Source organism: Manis javanica, chromosome 13 (assembly GCF_040802235.1).
Source record: "Manis javanica isolate MJ-LG chromosome 13, MJ_LKY, whole genome shotgun sequence".
Lineage (NCBI taxonomy): Eukaryota > Metazoa > Chordata > Mammalia > Pholidota > Manidae > Manis > Manis javanica.
The window spans coordinates 26,192,718-26,208,523 of record NC_133168.1 but is presented as its reverse complement, the minus strand read 5'-3'; the positions used below and the strand labels follow the sequence as shown (position 1 = coordinate 26,208,523).

Sequence of the window (15,806 nt, the reverse complement as noted above, 5' to 3'; positions counted from 1 at the left end):
AGCAGCAAATTTATCTGAAATGTTAATTTAATCTTACACAATTATGTATGGTTTAGGAAGAAATAATTGAGACAACTTTTTTTCTGACCCAAAGCTGTTGGTCATTGAAGAATTGTTTTAGATTAGGCATAGTTTTTTCTCTCATATGAAATGAAAGGCAGCAAACGCCTAACTGCAGACGTGTCGAGCCCGATCGGCAGTGCTCTGATGGAGGCCCCTTCTCTTTGCAACTGTCTTTGGCCTCAGAAACTCACGGTGTCATTAGACGTCAGCTGCCTTTGTAAGATGTGAATTGCAGCTGATCTTAGATCTGTGATCCCACGCTGGTCTGTGTGGGATTGTTGTAGTCACATACTACTACTGAATAGTACTGAATTTGAGAAATTTGGTTCCAAATATCAATCAGCTGAGTTCAGTCATCTCAGAAAATAAAGACTTATGAAGTTGATTTCTAAATCAAAAGAAGCCTAGCTTTCCTTATCTAATTTTTCCTTTCAAAATAAATATTTATGGAATGCTTTAAATAATTCAGTAAGTTATTGAATACTGAACACAAACACTGTCCTTCCTTGCCATCTACTGACCCCCCCCCACCCCACCAACTCGCCCAGCCCACTGCCCGTCTCTCTAGTGCGTCTGTCAGTGTGCACAGCGACCATCTCCTCGAATTTCCAGCTTCTCAGTTTTTTTATCCCTCTCTCCTCTGATGATTTCTGTCCTCCATTCCACCTCAGCTTCTCACTTTACAGTCATAATCCCTGACTTTGTCATTATTGGTAACTGCATAATTTCAATTTGAAGTACCTCCAGTTGTGACCTCCACCTGACACCTCCCCAGCTTACTGTTTGTAGTACCTCCTTTCCAATAATCTTTTGACCTTGTTGATTTTTAAGATCCATGAATTCCACTGTCTTTCACTCCTTTATATCCAGTTTAAATTCATTTCATTTTTTGCTTGGCAAAAGCCAATTGTAAATTAAATCCATCTTTAAATTCTAAACCCTGGGCTGAATCTTGCTGGAGCAAAACATGGCATCTTGCCATCTTTTCTCACTTTAGGTTTTGGACTAGATATTTCCAGGGGCCACTTGTGCTGTCCACTACCATGCTGCGTGTTCCCCAGCCATTCGCCCTTCCTTTTCTTGGATGACTATTTCATACTTTCCACTCCTCACCATTGCCTCCCCTGTCCTTACTCTTAGCTAATAACTTAGTTTCATATTTTACCAAGAAGATCAGTGGAAATCAGAGCACTTTTGGCAAGCTCTCATGGCCCTGTGTAGCCACGTGCCACTGTCAGTGGCCACACACTCTTTCTTCCTGCATGCTGGTTAAGTGGAAGTTTCCTGGCAATTCTCTGCACTAGACCCCTTTCTCTTCTGTCACCTTTTCAGAAATGCAGTTTTCTCTCCATTTCATGAGTCTTCTCCGTGGTCATTTCCTGTCTATTGTTCATTCCTATTAGCCCACAAATATTTTATTTTTTCCATCTTAAAAAAACAAAACCCTCTGCTGATCCCGTTTTCCTCTCCAGTTAGTTGTTGCTCCCATTGTCTTCTTCCCTTTATAGCAAAATTTCTCTGAATAATTGTCATTACTCACAGTCTCCAGTTTCTCTTCTCTTCCCTCTTGCACTAGGCTTTTGTTTTCTTCCTCTCTCCTACTTTGTAGGCACCACCAAGGTTGCCACTTACAAAATTCTCAGCCCTCATCTCACTTTGAATTGGCAGCGAGCAGCACAAGTCAGTCACTGTCTTCTCTCAGAGACACTGTCCTCATTGGGCCTCTAGGTCAGCACATTATCCTAGTTTTCCTCCAAATTCTGGCTTTTTTTTCCTTCTCAACTTTGCTGATTATTTTTCACCTCTTTTTAATATTGAATCTCTTCTTTCTATGTACCTATTTAAATTTATGTGGTGATTTCATCTAGTCTCATATTTTGTAAAGTCATCTTTATGCTGAAGACTTTCAGTTCATATATATCCTGCAGTCTCAACAGCTTTATCTTAATGTCTTAAGGCATCTCAAACTTATCTTCAGAACTGAACTCCTGATACCTCATCACGACATGATTCTTAATAGTCTCCTTTTCTTAGTCAGTGGCAGTTCTTTTATTCAGGTTGCTTGGGCCAAAAGCCTTTGAATCTTCCATCCTTTTGCATTTTTCTGACTCATACTCATATCCATTTCAACAGCAGATTCTTCTGACTGGATCTTTAGACTATATTCAGAGTCTCACACCTTTTCTGCAATTATGTATCATCATCTCTTACTGGCATTATTGCAGTATCCTGTAATCAGTGTTGCTGTGTCCACCCTTGCCCATTTACAGGCTATTCACCAAATACCAGCTAGTGCGATACTGTTGAAATGCAGTTCAGACAACAGCATGACTTTGTTCAGTGGCTTCCTGTCTCACTTAGCTACTTAGTGTCTCCCACATTATCATAGTAGAAGTCAGAGTGGTTACAGTGACCTATAGGGCCCTGTCTGATCTGTGCCACTTCTCTATCCCATCCTCTTAACTCTTCAGCTTACCTTCTGTCACTATTTCTCTTACTCCTGACCACGCATTCTTGACTTCCTGCCTTTCCTTTGACATGATAAACATACTCATACCCCAGGACCTTGGCCCTTGTTGATCCTTTTGCCTGGAGCATTCATTCCCTCAGATAAATGCATGTAACACTTGCTCACTTCCTTCAGCTCTTTCCTTGGGTGTCACCTTCATGATTTCCCCACTTGAAACTACAGTAGGGCCACTTCCTACTCCTGATCACCTATTCCCTGCTTTACTGTTCTCCAGAGCACTTGTCATCATTAACATTATATATTTTACTCATTTATTTTGTTTTTATTGTCTGTTTCCCCTCACTAGAATAAATGCCATGAGGATAGGTATTTTTTTTCTGTTTGGTTTGCTATGTCCTCTATGTCTAGAATAGTGTCTATGCAATATTAGGTACTTTAGAACATTGGGGAAGGGCGAATTATCAGTATTGTGAGTATTCCATTACAGGTAGGAAACTGAGCTTAGGGACTTGAGTAAGTTGTGATGATAGCACTTCCACCCAGATCTATCTTGGCTGATGGAGCAATCATTGTATGTATTATTTTACCCATTGGGATACTGTGTTTATGAACTTTATGTGAGTTAATTGCATTATAACATAGATAAAGTCATCACTATTGTGAATTTGATGTGTATTCTTTCTCTCAATCATTACCCTTTTGGAGAAAATAAAAACTGATTTTTAACATTTAGCTTTTACTGAAGCAGTTTATTAGGTCTTAGAAATTTGTCAGAGTTGCTGTGCTATTTCCTCAAACTAAGCATGTTTTGGAATAAGGGTTCTGAAAAACTTTTCTGCCTTCTAAAAGCAAAAACCATATTAACTGACATGAAGAATATCTGAATCCAGGAAACTTGAAGCAGCATGTAATAAATAAGAACCCTGTTTATCTGGTTAAGGTGGTTCAGTTAGTCTAGGGATGTGGATTCCACAGGTGGCAGCTGGACTCTATATTCATTTTCTACCACTGAATTGTTCTGAATTCAATGGAGTCATAGGTTTTCAGAAATTATCAAGCTACTTGTACCCAAATAGGGAACTGATGAGGGACAGAGGTCCAATTTCAGAAGATAGTCAGAGATGTGATGAGTATGAATCATGCTTTCAGTTTTTGCAGCTGCTTTTTGAGTGCAAACTACAGGATGTGTCTAGTTGGCATTTACCAGCACCTGCCCTATTGACGATTCTTACTCAAAAGGAATGACTGAGCCGCAAGTGAATTCTGTGCATCAAGAAGAACTGGTATACTTGGATTATGGAAACCGCAACTATGAATCCCAGATCTGTCTCCAAATGTTTGGTCACCTGGCCAGAGCTTGTGTTCATCTGGCTTCTGAAATTAGAATTTTTCTTGACATGCTGATGTTGGCTAAAAGGTAGTGAGATTTCAAATGGGAATTGTATGCTAATAGCATTGTACCTTGTTGATTCAGTGTAAAGTCTGAAGTGTTCAGCAAACACTTGAAATTTGGAGAGTCTCAGACTCCAAATTCTGTCTCCTCTTCAGTAGGTAGAGCTGAAGTCTTTGCTCAACTCTTTGCAGTTTGAGCTGTTATTTGTTGGGTTCTTGGTTTCTCTTGCAGGCACAGGGGTCAGCCAAAGATCTGAGCAGAGTTTATGCATCTGATTTGGGGTGCCCCCAAGTAGTGCTCTTCATTTAGGGATTTAGTCTCTCAATTTCTAGCCATTGGCAATCCCAGACTCTGTTCTCTGACACCTCAAGCCCAGGAGACTGAGTAGTCTGTCTGAATTCTAGCTGTCCCATGTCCATGTCATAGAGACTGGGGACACCTCTCAGGGTGCAAGCCTTGTAAATGTCATGCTCATTCACTGTGCTTCCTTTTTATCAAGGTCAAGCCCCCTTTGGGTTTGGCCTGCTTTTTGCCTCTCTATTGCTTGTTAAGTAGCTGTTTTATTTTGTCCAGAGTAGATAGTTATCAGACATGGGTGTTAGTTTGGGGAAAAACAAAACAAAACAAAACAAAACAAACTACCATTACTGAGTTCAAGACCTCAGTGAGTTGTGATGCCTAGTTTTCATTCTCATTCTGTTCAAAATACTTTTTAACTTAGATTCTGATTTCTTCCTTGAGGCATAGGTTGCTTAGACATATATTGAAAATTTTTTTCTAACATAAAGATTTTCTAATTATCTTTTTGTTAATGACTTCTAGCTTCCAACATGGTCAGAATGAATAAACTCGATGATTTTTATCCTTTGAAACTTGCTGAGATTGGATTGCCCTGTCTATGGTCAATTAATGTCAATGTTCTGTTTACTTGAAAAGGTTTTGTGTTTTTAGCTCTCAGGTGCACAGTCCTGTGAATGTCAGTTAAGTCATGTTTGTTAATCATGTTCAACTATAGTTTTTCCCTTTTTGTTTTGGTATGCTTTTTCACTGTTAGTGAGATTGGCACATTAAAATCTCCCACTATATTGGGAATTTATCCATTTTTCCTTCTAATTCTGTTAATTTTTCCTATTTATTTGGAGCCTGTATCGTTATGTGAATATAAATTTATAATTATGTCCTCCTTGTGAATTGAACCCTTTAACAGTACACATTTTGCCTCTTCTTCTCTGGTAATGCCTTGTCCCTTATAGTCTACCTTGTCTCCTCTTAACATAGTGACGTCAACTCTCTTTGGTTAGGTTTTTCATTTTAAATTTCTTCCCTTCTTTTTTACTTGAAACTTTTCTGTTATCTTTACTCTTTGAATGTTTTAAGTAGTTGAGTTTTGCTTTCTTTTATCTTAGTATGACAATCTTTCTTCTAATTGGAACACTTAGGCTACTTAATATAATTACTAGTTAATATAATACTATGTCCTTAAAGCAGTCATCATACTAGTTATTTTCTATTTCCTTTGTCTATGCTTTTTTTCTTCTGTCTCACCATTGTTAACTCACTGAATTTTCAGTTATATTGTGTATTATGTTACTCTCATTTGTTATATTAAGATGACTTTATTTTTTTTTTTAAAAGGAAAAGATAGAGTGTTTAATACCCCATTGTGTGAACAAGGAATTGTTGGGTTTGGAATTGGAATTGCAGTCACGGGAGCTACTGCCATTGCAGAAATTCAGTTTGCAGATTATATTTTCCCTGCATTTGATCAGGTAAGAAGATTGCATTTTATTGTAAGTGGACACTTCTAAGGTTGTGAAGTCCATGAAGTATTGATGTATCCTCCAAACTCACTCCCTATCTTAGAAACTTTTTGTTACCTTGGAGCTAGCACATTAAGAACTGTGTTATTAGGAGCATATATTTAAAGATGTAATAAAATGATAAGAAAGTAGATGGGAAGAAAGGACTCATGTCCCCTCTCTTTTCCTCTCTCAGATTGTTAATGAAGCTGCCAAGTATCGCTATCGCTCTGGAGATCTTTTTAATTGTGGAAGCCTCACCATTCGGTCCCCTTGGGGTTGTGTTGGCCATGGGGCTCTCTATCATTCTCAGAGTCCAGAAGCTTTTTTTGCTCACTGCCCAGGAATCAAGGTATCCTCATTTATGTATTTTTTTGATCTCTATTTGATGTTTCCACTTTGGTTCATTCCATTAAATAATGTACTTATTTAGAGGAAAACAAACAGGATTTTTAGAATTTATGGGAACTGAATTGTCTTTTTAAAAGAGAGCTTAGTATTTTTTTTTTTAGTTTATATTTTAGGTCAACTGTCAAATGCCCAGGTTTATAGAATATTCTCTTTGAAGTAGCACTGGCTTGACCCTGACATGAATTTCATAGTCTTTAAAGTAAAAGACTGAGAACATAGTTGTGAGATCTCCTTCCTCTTTCAAAGCTCTGTTTGTTTCTGACAGTGCTTTCTCACTCAGCTGATTCTGGGGTAATTTTAATAAATCTATTGTTTAATCCATATTTACCTCAAAGTCAGAGAAGTGAGACTTTTGCTGTTAGTCTATTTCTTGCTTTTTAAATCAACTAAGAGAAGGTATGGTTTCCAGTCCAGATAAGGTAATACTTGCTCAAATAACTAATTTTGTAAGCATCTTCTTCTTTTTTTTTTTTTTTGAGAGGGCATCTCTCATATTTATTGATCAAATGGTTGTTAACAACAATAAAATTCAGTATAGGGGGGTCAATGCTCAATGTACAATCATTAATCCATCTCAAGCCTAATTCTCATCAGTCTCCAATATTCTGAAGCATAACAAACAAGTTCTTACATGGTGAACGAATTCTTGCACAGTGAATAAATTCTTACATGGTGAACAGTACAAGGGCATTCATCACAGAAACTTTCGGTTTTGATCATGCATTATGACCTATAAACAATCAGGTCAAATATGAATATTCGTTTGATTTTTGTACTTGATTTATATGTTGATCCCACATTTCTCCTATTATTATTATTATTTTCATTTTTAATAAAATGCTGAAGTGGTAGGTAGATGCAAGATAAAGGTAGAAAACAGAGTTTAGTGCTGTAAGAGGGCAAATGTAGATGATCAGATGATCAGGTGTGTGCCTATGGACCAAGTATTAATCCAGGCTAGACAAAGGCAGCAAGACATCCACGGATGCAGAAGATTTCTCTCAAAGCAGGGGGGGTGAGGTTCTGAGCCTCACCTCTGTTGATCCCCAAATTCTCACCTGATGGCCCCCCTGCGACTGTGCCTGTCTTAGGTTGTTCCTCCCTTGAGGAATCTTACCCGTCTCTGGCTAACCAGTCATCTTCCGGGGCCATACAGGGAAATGTAAAGTTGGTAAGTGAGAGAGAAGCCATATTGTTTGCAAAGGTTAGCTTTTTACTTCTTTGCAGATTTATGCCCTGTGGCTTCTATGCCCAGCACTTGTCTCGAGGTATCTTTACCACCTGGAGGAATTATGATACTCGGTAAATTCGATATGAGGCACGAATTCTATTTAAGGGTTGTAATTAGGAAGGAAGAAGAAAAGCTATAGAGGTAGCATATGAAGGAAACATGGGAGGATTGATTATTTCTTTGACATATCTTCTTGTAGAGTACCTTAAGTGTGTATAGGTTTTAAACTACTAACTAATTTGCACACACATATTAACATAATAGGAATATGGTGACATAAACAAAGCAAATCTATAATTACCATCCATCTCCAGTGAAGCCAAGAAAACCATTTAGGCACCCTAGGCATTTGTGAAAATTTATCTATGATATGATGGATATTGTCCAACTGTACTTGAACCATCAGACAAATTAAAGCAGCCCATTTCTGGGATCTGTTCACATCCCATATGTTCTTTTAACCGTAGATAGTCTATAGTCATGAGATTTTGGAGTGCTACAACTTGCACCCCGCCCAACTCCTGGTTGAGTTCCAACAGTACAGATCCGGTCAAATTCGTTGTCTCACTGTATGCACATGCCAGCCTAGACATCTCCCTCCTCATTCCTATGGCAAGTCCAGGAGACGGTGGGCTGGATGCAGCCACAACTGCAGCATCATCCGGATCCCTGTGGAGGCTTTTTGATGATCATCCCTCAGCACGAGTCCTCCAGAGAGTGCTGATGCTGGAAGCTCTTCCTCATATTGTATCTTAGTTCATTTTCTGGGTGTCCAAGCTAGGCCTTGATCTTCTGCATAGAAACAAACAGACCCTTTGCCCACACTTTGACATGCCCTCTATACCACTGTGCAGAACTCATTGGAGGTCAGCACACAATAACTGCTTTTTTTTTTTTTTTTTTAATTAAGAGAAAGGAATATTATCAGAAAAAAGTACCTCCATAGCTGATCATCTGACACCCTTTAAGTGATCAACATTAAGGATATTTAAAGCATGCGTTGATCTTTGATTTACCAATAGTTTTATCCTGTTAAGGAGTAATCCCCCTTTTCTTTCTTTCTTTCTTTTTTTTTTTTAATTTTTAATCTACACTTACATGAAGAATACTATGTTTACTATGCTCTCCCCTATATCAGGTCCCCCCTAACAACCACATTACGGTTACTGTCTATCAGCTTAGCAAAATGTTGTAGAGTCACTACTTGTCCTCTCTGTGTTGTGCAGCCCACCCTCCCCTTTCTCCCTCCGCCCCATGCATGCTAATCTTAATACCCCTCTTCTTCTTCCACCCTCATCCCTCCCTGCCCACCCATCCTCCCCAGTTCCTTTCCCTTTGGTACCTGTTAGTCCATTTTTGGGTTCTGTAATTCCGCTGCTGTTTTGTTCCTTCAGTTTTTCCTTTGTTCCTATACTCCTCAGATGAGTGAAATCATTTGGTATTTCTCTTTCTCTGCTTGGCTTATTTCACTGAGCATAAGACTCTCCAGCTCCATCCATGTTGCTGCAAATGGTTGGATTTTTCCACTTCTTATGGCTGAGTAGTATTCCATTGTGTATATGTACCACATCTTCTTTATCCATTCATCTACCGATGGACATTCAGGTTGCTTCCAATTCTTGGCTATTGTAAATAGTGCTGCGATAAACATAGGAGTGCATCTGTCTTTCTCAAACTTGATTGCTGCGTTCTTAGGGTAAATTCCTAGGAGTGGAATTCCTGGGTCAAATGGTAGGTCTATTTTGAGCATTTTGACGCACCTCCATACTGCTTTCCACAATGGTTGAACTAATTTACATTCCCACCAGGAGTGTAGGAGGGTTCCCCTTTCTCCACAGCCTCGCCAACATTTGTTGTTGTTTGTCTTTTGGATGGCAGCTATCCTTACTGGTGTGAGGTGATACCTCATTGTAGTTTTAATTTGCATTTCTCTGATAATTAGCGATGTGGAGCATCTTTTCATGTGTCTCTTGGCCATCTGTATTTCTTTTTTGGAGAACTGTCTGTTCAGTTCCTCTGCCCATTTTTTAATTGGGTTATTTGTTTTTTGTTTGTTGAGGTGTGTGAGCTCTTTATATATTCTGGACGTCAAGCCTTTATCGGATCTGTCATTTTCAAATATATTCTCCCATACTGTAGGGTTCCTTTTTGTTCTATTAATGGTGTCTTTCGCTGTACAGAAGCTTTTCAGCTTAATGTAGTCCCACTTGCTCATTTTTGCTGTTGTTTTCCTTGCCCGGGGAGATATGTTCAAGAAGAGATCAGTCATGTTTATGTCTAAGAGGATTTTGCCTATGTTTTTTTCCAAGAGTTTAATGGTTTCATGACTTACATTCAGGTCTTTGATCCATTTTGAGTTTACCTTTGTATATGGGGTTAGACAATGGTCCAGTTTCATTCTCCTACATGTAGCTGTCCAGTTTTGCCAGCACCATCTGTTGAAGAGACTGTCTTTTTGCCATTGTATGTCCATGGCTCCTTTATCAAATATTAATTGACCATATATGTTTGGGTTAATTTCTGGGGTCTCTAATCTGTTCCACTGGTCTGTGGCTCTGTTCTTGTGCCAGTACCAAATTGTCTTGATTACTATGGCTTTGTAGTAGAGCTTGAAGTTGGGGAGTGAGATCCCCCCTACTTTATTCTTCTTTTTCAGGATTGCTTTGGCTGTTCGGGGTCTTTGGTGTTTCCATATGAATTTTTGAATTATTTGTTCCAATTCATTGAAGAATGTTGCTGGTAATTTGAGAGGGATTGCATCAAATCTGTATATTGCTTTGGGCAGGATGGCCATTTTGACGATATTAATTCTTCCTAGCCATGAGCATGGGATGAGTTTCCATTTATTAGTGTCCCCTTTAATTTCTCTTAAGAGTGACTTGTAGTTTTCAGAGTATAAGTCTTTCACTTCTTTGGTTAGGTTTATTCCTAGGTATTTTATTCTTTTTGATGCAATGGTGAATGGAATTGTTTTCCTGATTTCTCTTTCTATTGATTCGTTGTTAGTGTATAGGAAAGCTACAGATTTCTGTGTGTTAATTTTGTATCCTGCATCTTTGCTGTATTCCGATATCAGTTCTAGTAGTTTTGGAGTGGAGTCTTTAGGGTTTTTTATGTACGGTATCATATCATCTGCAAATAGTGACAGTTTAACTTCTTCTTTACCAATCTGGATTCCTTGTATTTCTTTGTTTTGTCTGATTGCCGTGGCTAGGACCTCCAGTACTATGTTAAATAACAGTGGGGAGAGTGGGCATCCCTGTCTGGTTCCCGATCTCAGAGGAAATGCTTTCAGCTTCTCGCTGTTCAGTATAATGCTGGCTGTGGGTTTATCATATATGGCCTTTATTATGTTGAGGTACTTGCCCTCTATTCCCATTTTGCTGAGAGTTTTTATCATGAATGGATGTTGAATTTTGTCAAATGCTTTTTCAGCATCTATGGAGATGATCATGTGGTTTTTGTCTTTCTTTTTGTTGATGTGGTGGAAGATGTTGGTGGATTTTCGAATGTTGTACCATCCTTGCATCCCTGGGATGAACCCCACTTGGTCATGGTGTATGATCCTTTTGATATACTGTTGAATTCTGTTTGCTAATATTTTATTGAGTATTTTTGCATCTACATTCATCAGGGATATTGGTCTGTAATTTTCTTTTTTGGTGGGGTCTTTGCCTGGTTTTGGTATTAGGGTGATGTTGGCCTCATAGAATGAGTTTGGGAGTATTCCCTCTTCTTCTATTTTGTGGAACACTTTAAGGAGAATGGGTATTATGTCTTCTCTGTGTGTCTGATAAAATTCCTAGGTAAATCCGTCCGGCCCTGGGGTTTTGTTCTTGGGTAGTTTTTTGATTACTGTTTCAATTTCTTTGCTTGTAATTGGTTTGTTTAACTTTTGTGTTTCTTCCTTGGTCAGTCTTGGGAGGTTGTATTTTTCTAGGAAGTTGTCCATTTCTTCTAGGTTTTCCAGCTTGTTGGCATATAGGTTTTCATAGTAGTCTTTAATAATTCTTTGTATTTCTGTGGAGTCTGTCGTGATTTTTCCATTCTCATTTCTGATTATGTTGATTTGTGTTGACTCTCTTTTTCTCTTAATAAGTTGGGCTAGAGGCTTATCTATTTTGTTTATTTTCTCAAAGAACCAGCTCTTGGTTTCTTTGATTTTTGCTATTGTTTTATTCTTCTCAATTTTGTTTATTTCTTCTCTGATCTTTATTATGTCCCTCCTTCTGCTGACTTTAGGCCTCATTTGTTCTTCTTTTTCCAGTTTTAATAATTGTGATGTTAGACTATTCATTTGGGATTGTTCTTCCTTCTTCAAGTGTGCCTGGATCTTTGCTATATACTTTCCTCTTAAGACTGCTTTCGCTGCATCCCACAGAAGTTGGGGCTTAGTGTTGTTGTTGTCATTTGTTTCTATATATTTCTTGATCTCTATTTTGATTTGTTCATTGATCCATTGATTATTTAGTAGCATGTTGTTAAGCCTCCATGTGTTTGTGAGCCTTTTTGTTTTCTTTGTAGAATTTATTTCTACTTTCATACCTTTGTGGTCTGAAAAATTGGTTGGTAGAATTTCAATATTGTGGAATTTACTGAGGCTCTTTTTGTGAGATAGTATGTGGTCTATTCTGGAGAATGTTCCATGTGCACTTGAGAAGAATGTATATCCTGTTGCTTTTGGATGTAGAGTTCTATAGATGTCTATTAGGTCCATCTGTTCTAGTGTGTTGTTCAGTGCCTGTGTGTCTTTACTTATTTTCTGCCCTGTGGATCTATCCTTTGGGGTGAGTGGTGTGTTGAAGTCTCCTTCAATGAATGCATTGCATTCTATTTCCGTCTTTAGTTCTGTTAGTATTTGCTTCACATATGCTGGTGCTCCTGTATTGGGTGCATATATATTTAGAATGGTTATATCCTCTTGTTGGACTGAGCCCTTTATCATTATGTAGTATCCTTCTTTATCTCTTGTTACTTTCCTTGTTTTGAAGTCTATTTTGTCTGATATTAGTACTGCAACCCCTGCTTTCTTCTCACTGTTGTTTGCCTGAAATATGTTTTTCCATCCCTTGACTTTTAGTCTATGCTTATCTTTGGGTTTAAGGTGAATTTCTTGTAAGCAGCATAAAGATGGGTCTTGCTTTTTTATCCATTCTATTACTCTATGTCTTTTGATTGGTGCATTAAGTCCATTTACATTTAGGGTGACTATTGAGAGATATGTACTTATTGCCATTGCAGGCTTTAGATTCGTGGTTACCAAAGGTTCAAGGTTAGCTTCTTTAGTATCTTACTGCCTAACTTAGCTCGCTTATTGAGCTGTTATATACACTGTCTGGAGATTCTTTTCTTCTCTCCCTTCTTATTCCTCCTCCTCCATTCTTTGTATGTTGTGTGTTTTGTTCTGTGCTCTTTTTAGGGGTGCTCCCATCTAGAGCAGTCCCTGTAGGATGCCCTGTAGAGGTGGTTTGTGGGAAGCAAATTCCCTCAGCTTTTGCTTGTCTGGGAATTGTTTAATCCCGCCATCATATTTAAATGATAGTCGTGCTGGATACAGTATCCTTGTTCAAGGCCCTTCTGTTTCATTGCATTAAGTATATCATGCCATTCTCTTCTGGCCTGTAGGGTTTCTGTCGAGAAGTCTGATGTTAGCCTGATGGGTTTTCCTTTATAGGTGACCTTTTTCTCTCTAGCTGCCTTTAAAACTCTTTCCTTGTCCTTGATCCTTGCCATTTTAATTACTATGTGTCTTGATGTTGTCCTCCTTGGATCCTTTCTGTTGGGAGTTCTGTGTAATTCCATGGTCTGTTCGATTATTTCCTCCCTCAGTTTGGGGAAGTTTTCAGCAATTATTTCTTCAAAGAGACTTTCTATCCCTTTTCCTCTTTCTTCCTCTTCTGGTATCCCTATAATACGAATATTATTCCTTTTGAATTGGTCACATATTTCTCTTAGTGTTGTTTCATTCCTGGAGATCCTTTTGTCTCTCTCTATGTCAGCTTCTATATGTTCCTGTTCTCTGGTTTCTATTCCTTCAATGGCCTCTTGCATCTTATCCATTCTGCTTATAAATCTTTCCAGGGATTGTTTCACTTCTGTGATCTCCTTCCTGACATCTGTGATCTCCTTCCGGACTTCATCCCACTGCTCTTGCATTTTTCTCTGCATTTCATCCTACTGCTCTTGCATTTTTCTCTGCATCTCATCCCATTGCTCTTGCATTTTTCTCTGCATCTCCGTCAGCATGTTCATGACTTTTATTTCGAATTCTTTTTCAGGAGGACTGGTTAGGTCTGTCTCCCTCTCTGGTGTTGTCTCTGTGATCTTTGTCTGCCTGTAGTTTTGCCTTTTCATGGTGATAGAGATAGTTTGCAGATCTGGTACAAGTGACTGCTGGAAGAGCTTCCCTTCTTGTTGGTTTGTGGCCTTCTCCTGGGAGAATAGCGACCTCTAGTGGCTTGTGCTGGGCAGCTGTGCGCAGACAGGGCTTCTGCTTCCTGCCCAGTTGCTTTGGGGTTTATCTCCGCTGTTGCTGTGGGCTTGGCCTGGGTCGGCTGTTCCTCCAAAATGGTGGAGCCCCGTTGGAGGGGGAGCGGCTGGGAGGCTATTTATCTCTGTAAGGGGCCTCTGTGCTCCCTGCTGCCCAGGGGTTTAGAGTGCCCAGAGATCCCCAGATTCCCTGCCTCTGGTCTAAGTGACCTGTCCTGCCCCTTTAAGACTTCCAAAAAGCACTCTCCAAACCAAAACAACAACAGCAGCAATGAGAGAGGGAACAGAAAGGAAAAAAAAAAAGGAAAAAACACGTGATTTTTTTTTTTTTTTTTTTTTTTTTGTCCTCCGGTGCTGATCCCAGGCACCCGCTCACTGGTCCTGCTGCCCTGTCTCCCTAGCACTAGGGTCCCTGTCCTTTCAAGGCTTCCAAAAAGCACCCACCCACCGGTCCCGCATTGAAGGAACGCTCGATACTCTTTGTCCTCAGGCGCTGGTCCCAGGCACCCGCTCACCAGTCCCGCTGCCCTGCCTCCCTAGCACCGGGGTCCCTGTCCCTTTAAGGCTTCCTAAAAGCACTCGCCAAAAAGAGAGAAAAAAAGGGGAAAAACACGCGATTTCCTCCGTCCTCAGGTGCCCGTCTCAGGCACCCGCCCACCAGTCCCACAGGGAAAAACGCGCGATATTCGTTGTCCTCAGGCACCGGTCCCAGGCACCCGCTCACCAGTCCCCACGCCCTGCCTCCCTAGCACCGGGGTCCCTGTCCCTTTTAGGCTTCCAAAAAGCACTCACAAAAAAGAGAGAAAAAAAAAAGGGAAAAACGCGCGATTTCCTCTGTCCTCAAGTGCCGGTCTCAGGCACCCGCCCCCCAGTCCCGCAGGGAAAAACGTGGGATATTCTTTGTCCTCAGGCGCCGGTCCCAGGCACCCACTCACCAGTCCCGCCACCCTGCCTCCCTAGCACCGGGGTCCCTGTCCCTTTAAAGCTTCCAAAAAGCGCTTGCCAAAAAGAGAAAAAAAAAAGGGGAAAAATGCCCGATTTCCTCCGTCCTCAAGCACCGGTCTCAGGCACCCGCTCGCCGGTCCTGCAGGGAGAAACGCGGGATATTCTTTGTCCTCAGGCGCCGGTCCCAGGCACCTGCTCACCGGTTCTCCACCCTGCCTCCCTAGCAACGGGGGCCCGTCCCTTTAAGGCTTCCAAAAAGCACTTGCCAAAAAAAACCGCTCCGGTTTCTTTCCACCCGCCGGGAGCCTGGGGGAGGGGCGCTCGGGTTCCGCTGGGCCGGGGCTTGTATCTTATCCCCTTCGCAAGGTGCTGGGTTCTTGCAGGTGTGGATGTGGTCTGGATGTTGTCCTGTGTCCTGTGGTCTCTATTTTAGGAAGATTTTTCTTTGTTATATTTTCATAGCTCTATATGTTTTTGGGAGGAGATTTCCACTGCTCTACTCACGCCGCCATCCTGGCTCCGCCCCCTTAATAAGCATCTTTTTTATAAGCACAATAATCTTAGGTCTTCTGCAATAGCTTAGGTCTTTTGATTAAAAAAGAAAAAAAATATGTATTTGCACATTTTGTCTTAATTTTTTACATTATCTTTTTTTCTATTTCTATTTACTGAAGAGCTTTCCAATGAATCTTTATAGAAACTCAAATATGTCCACCCAGGGCTATATGTTTTTTGATAACATAAATTGTTTGTTAATTTGTCTGTTTTATCCGTATTTGTTTGTTCTATCAGAGCAAAGTCATGAAGTTTTTCGTAGTTGAGTAGAGATTGCACAATTTTTCAATGTAAATTAGAAGTAGTAGCTTGGGTCAGAAGCCGCTTTTGAGGCAATAGTTATTTTTGTGCTTTAGCTGAACATTGATAAACATTTAATGTTTATGATGTTACCCAGTATTTAAGAACAGATCTTTTCTCTTAATCTACTTTGTCTTCCCCCTGCCTTTC

At 40.0% G+C, this 15,806-nt stretch overlaps 1 protein-coding gene across 9 annotated transcripts in view; it reads left to right on the top strand.

The window, feature by feature from the left end:
* The window catches only part of BCKDHB (branched chain keto acid dehydrogenase E1 subunit beta), a 355,238-nt gene that overhangs the window by 64,166 nt on the left and 275,266 nt on the right, over positions 1-15,806 (top strand). For all 9 annotated transcript variants that reach the window (XR_012124142.1, XR_012124140.1, XR_012124139.1 and 6 more), the window contains 2 exons: positions 5,562-5,695; positions 5,922-6,077. Coding sequence is in view for 4 of the 9 variants with exons in the window: in XM_073219362.1 (XP_073075463.1) it covers positions 5,562-5,695; positions 5,922-6,077 (290 nt within the window). In the remaining 5 variants the exon portion in view is untranslated. The remainder of the gene's footprint in view (positions 1-5,561; positions 5,696-5,921; positions 6,078-15,806) is intronic.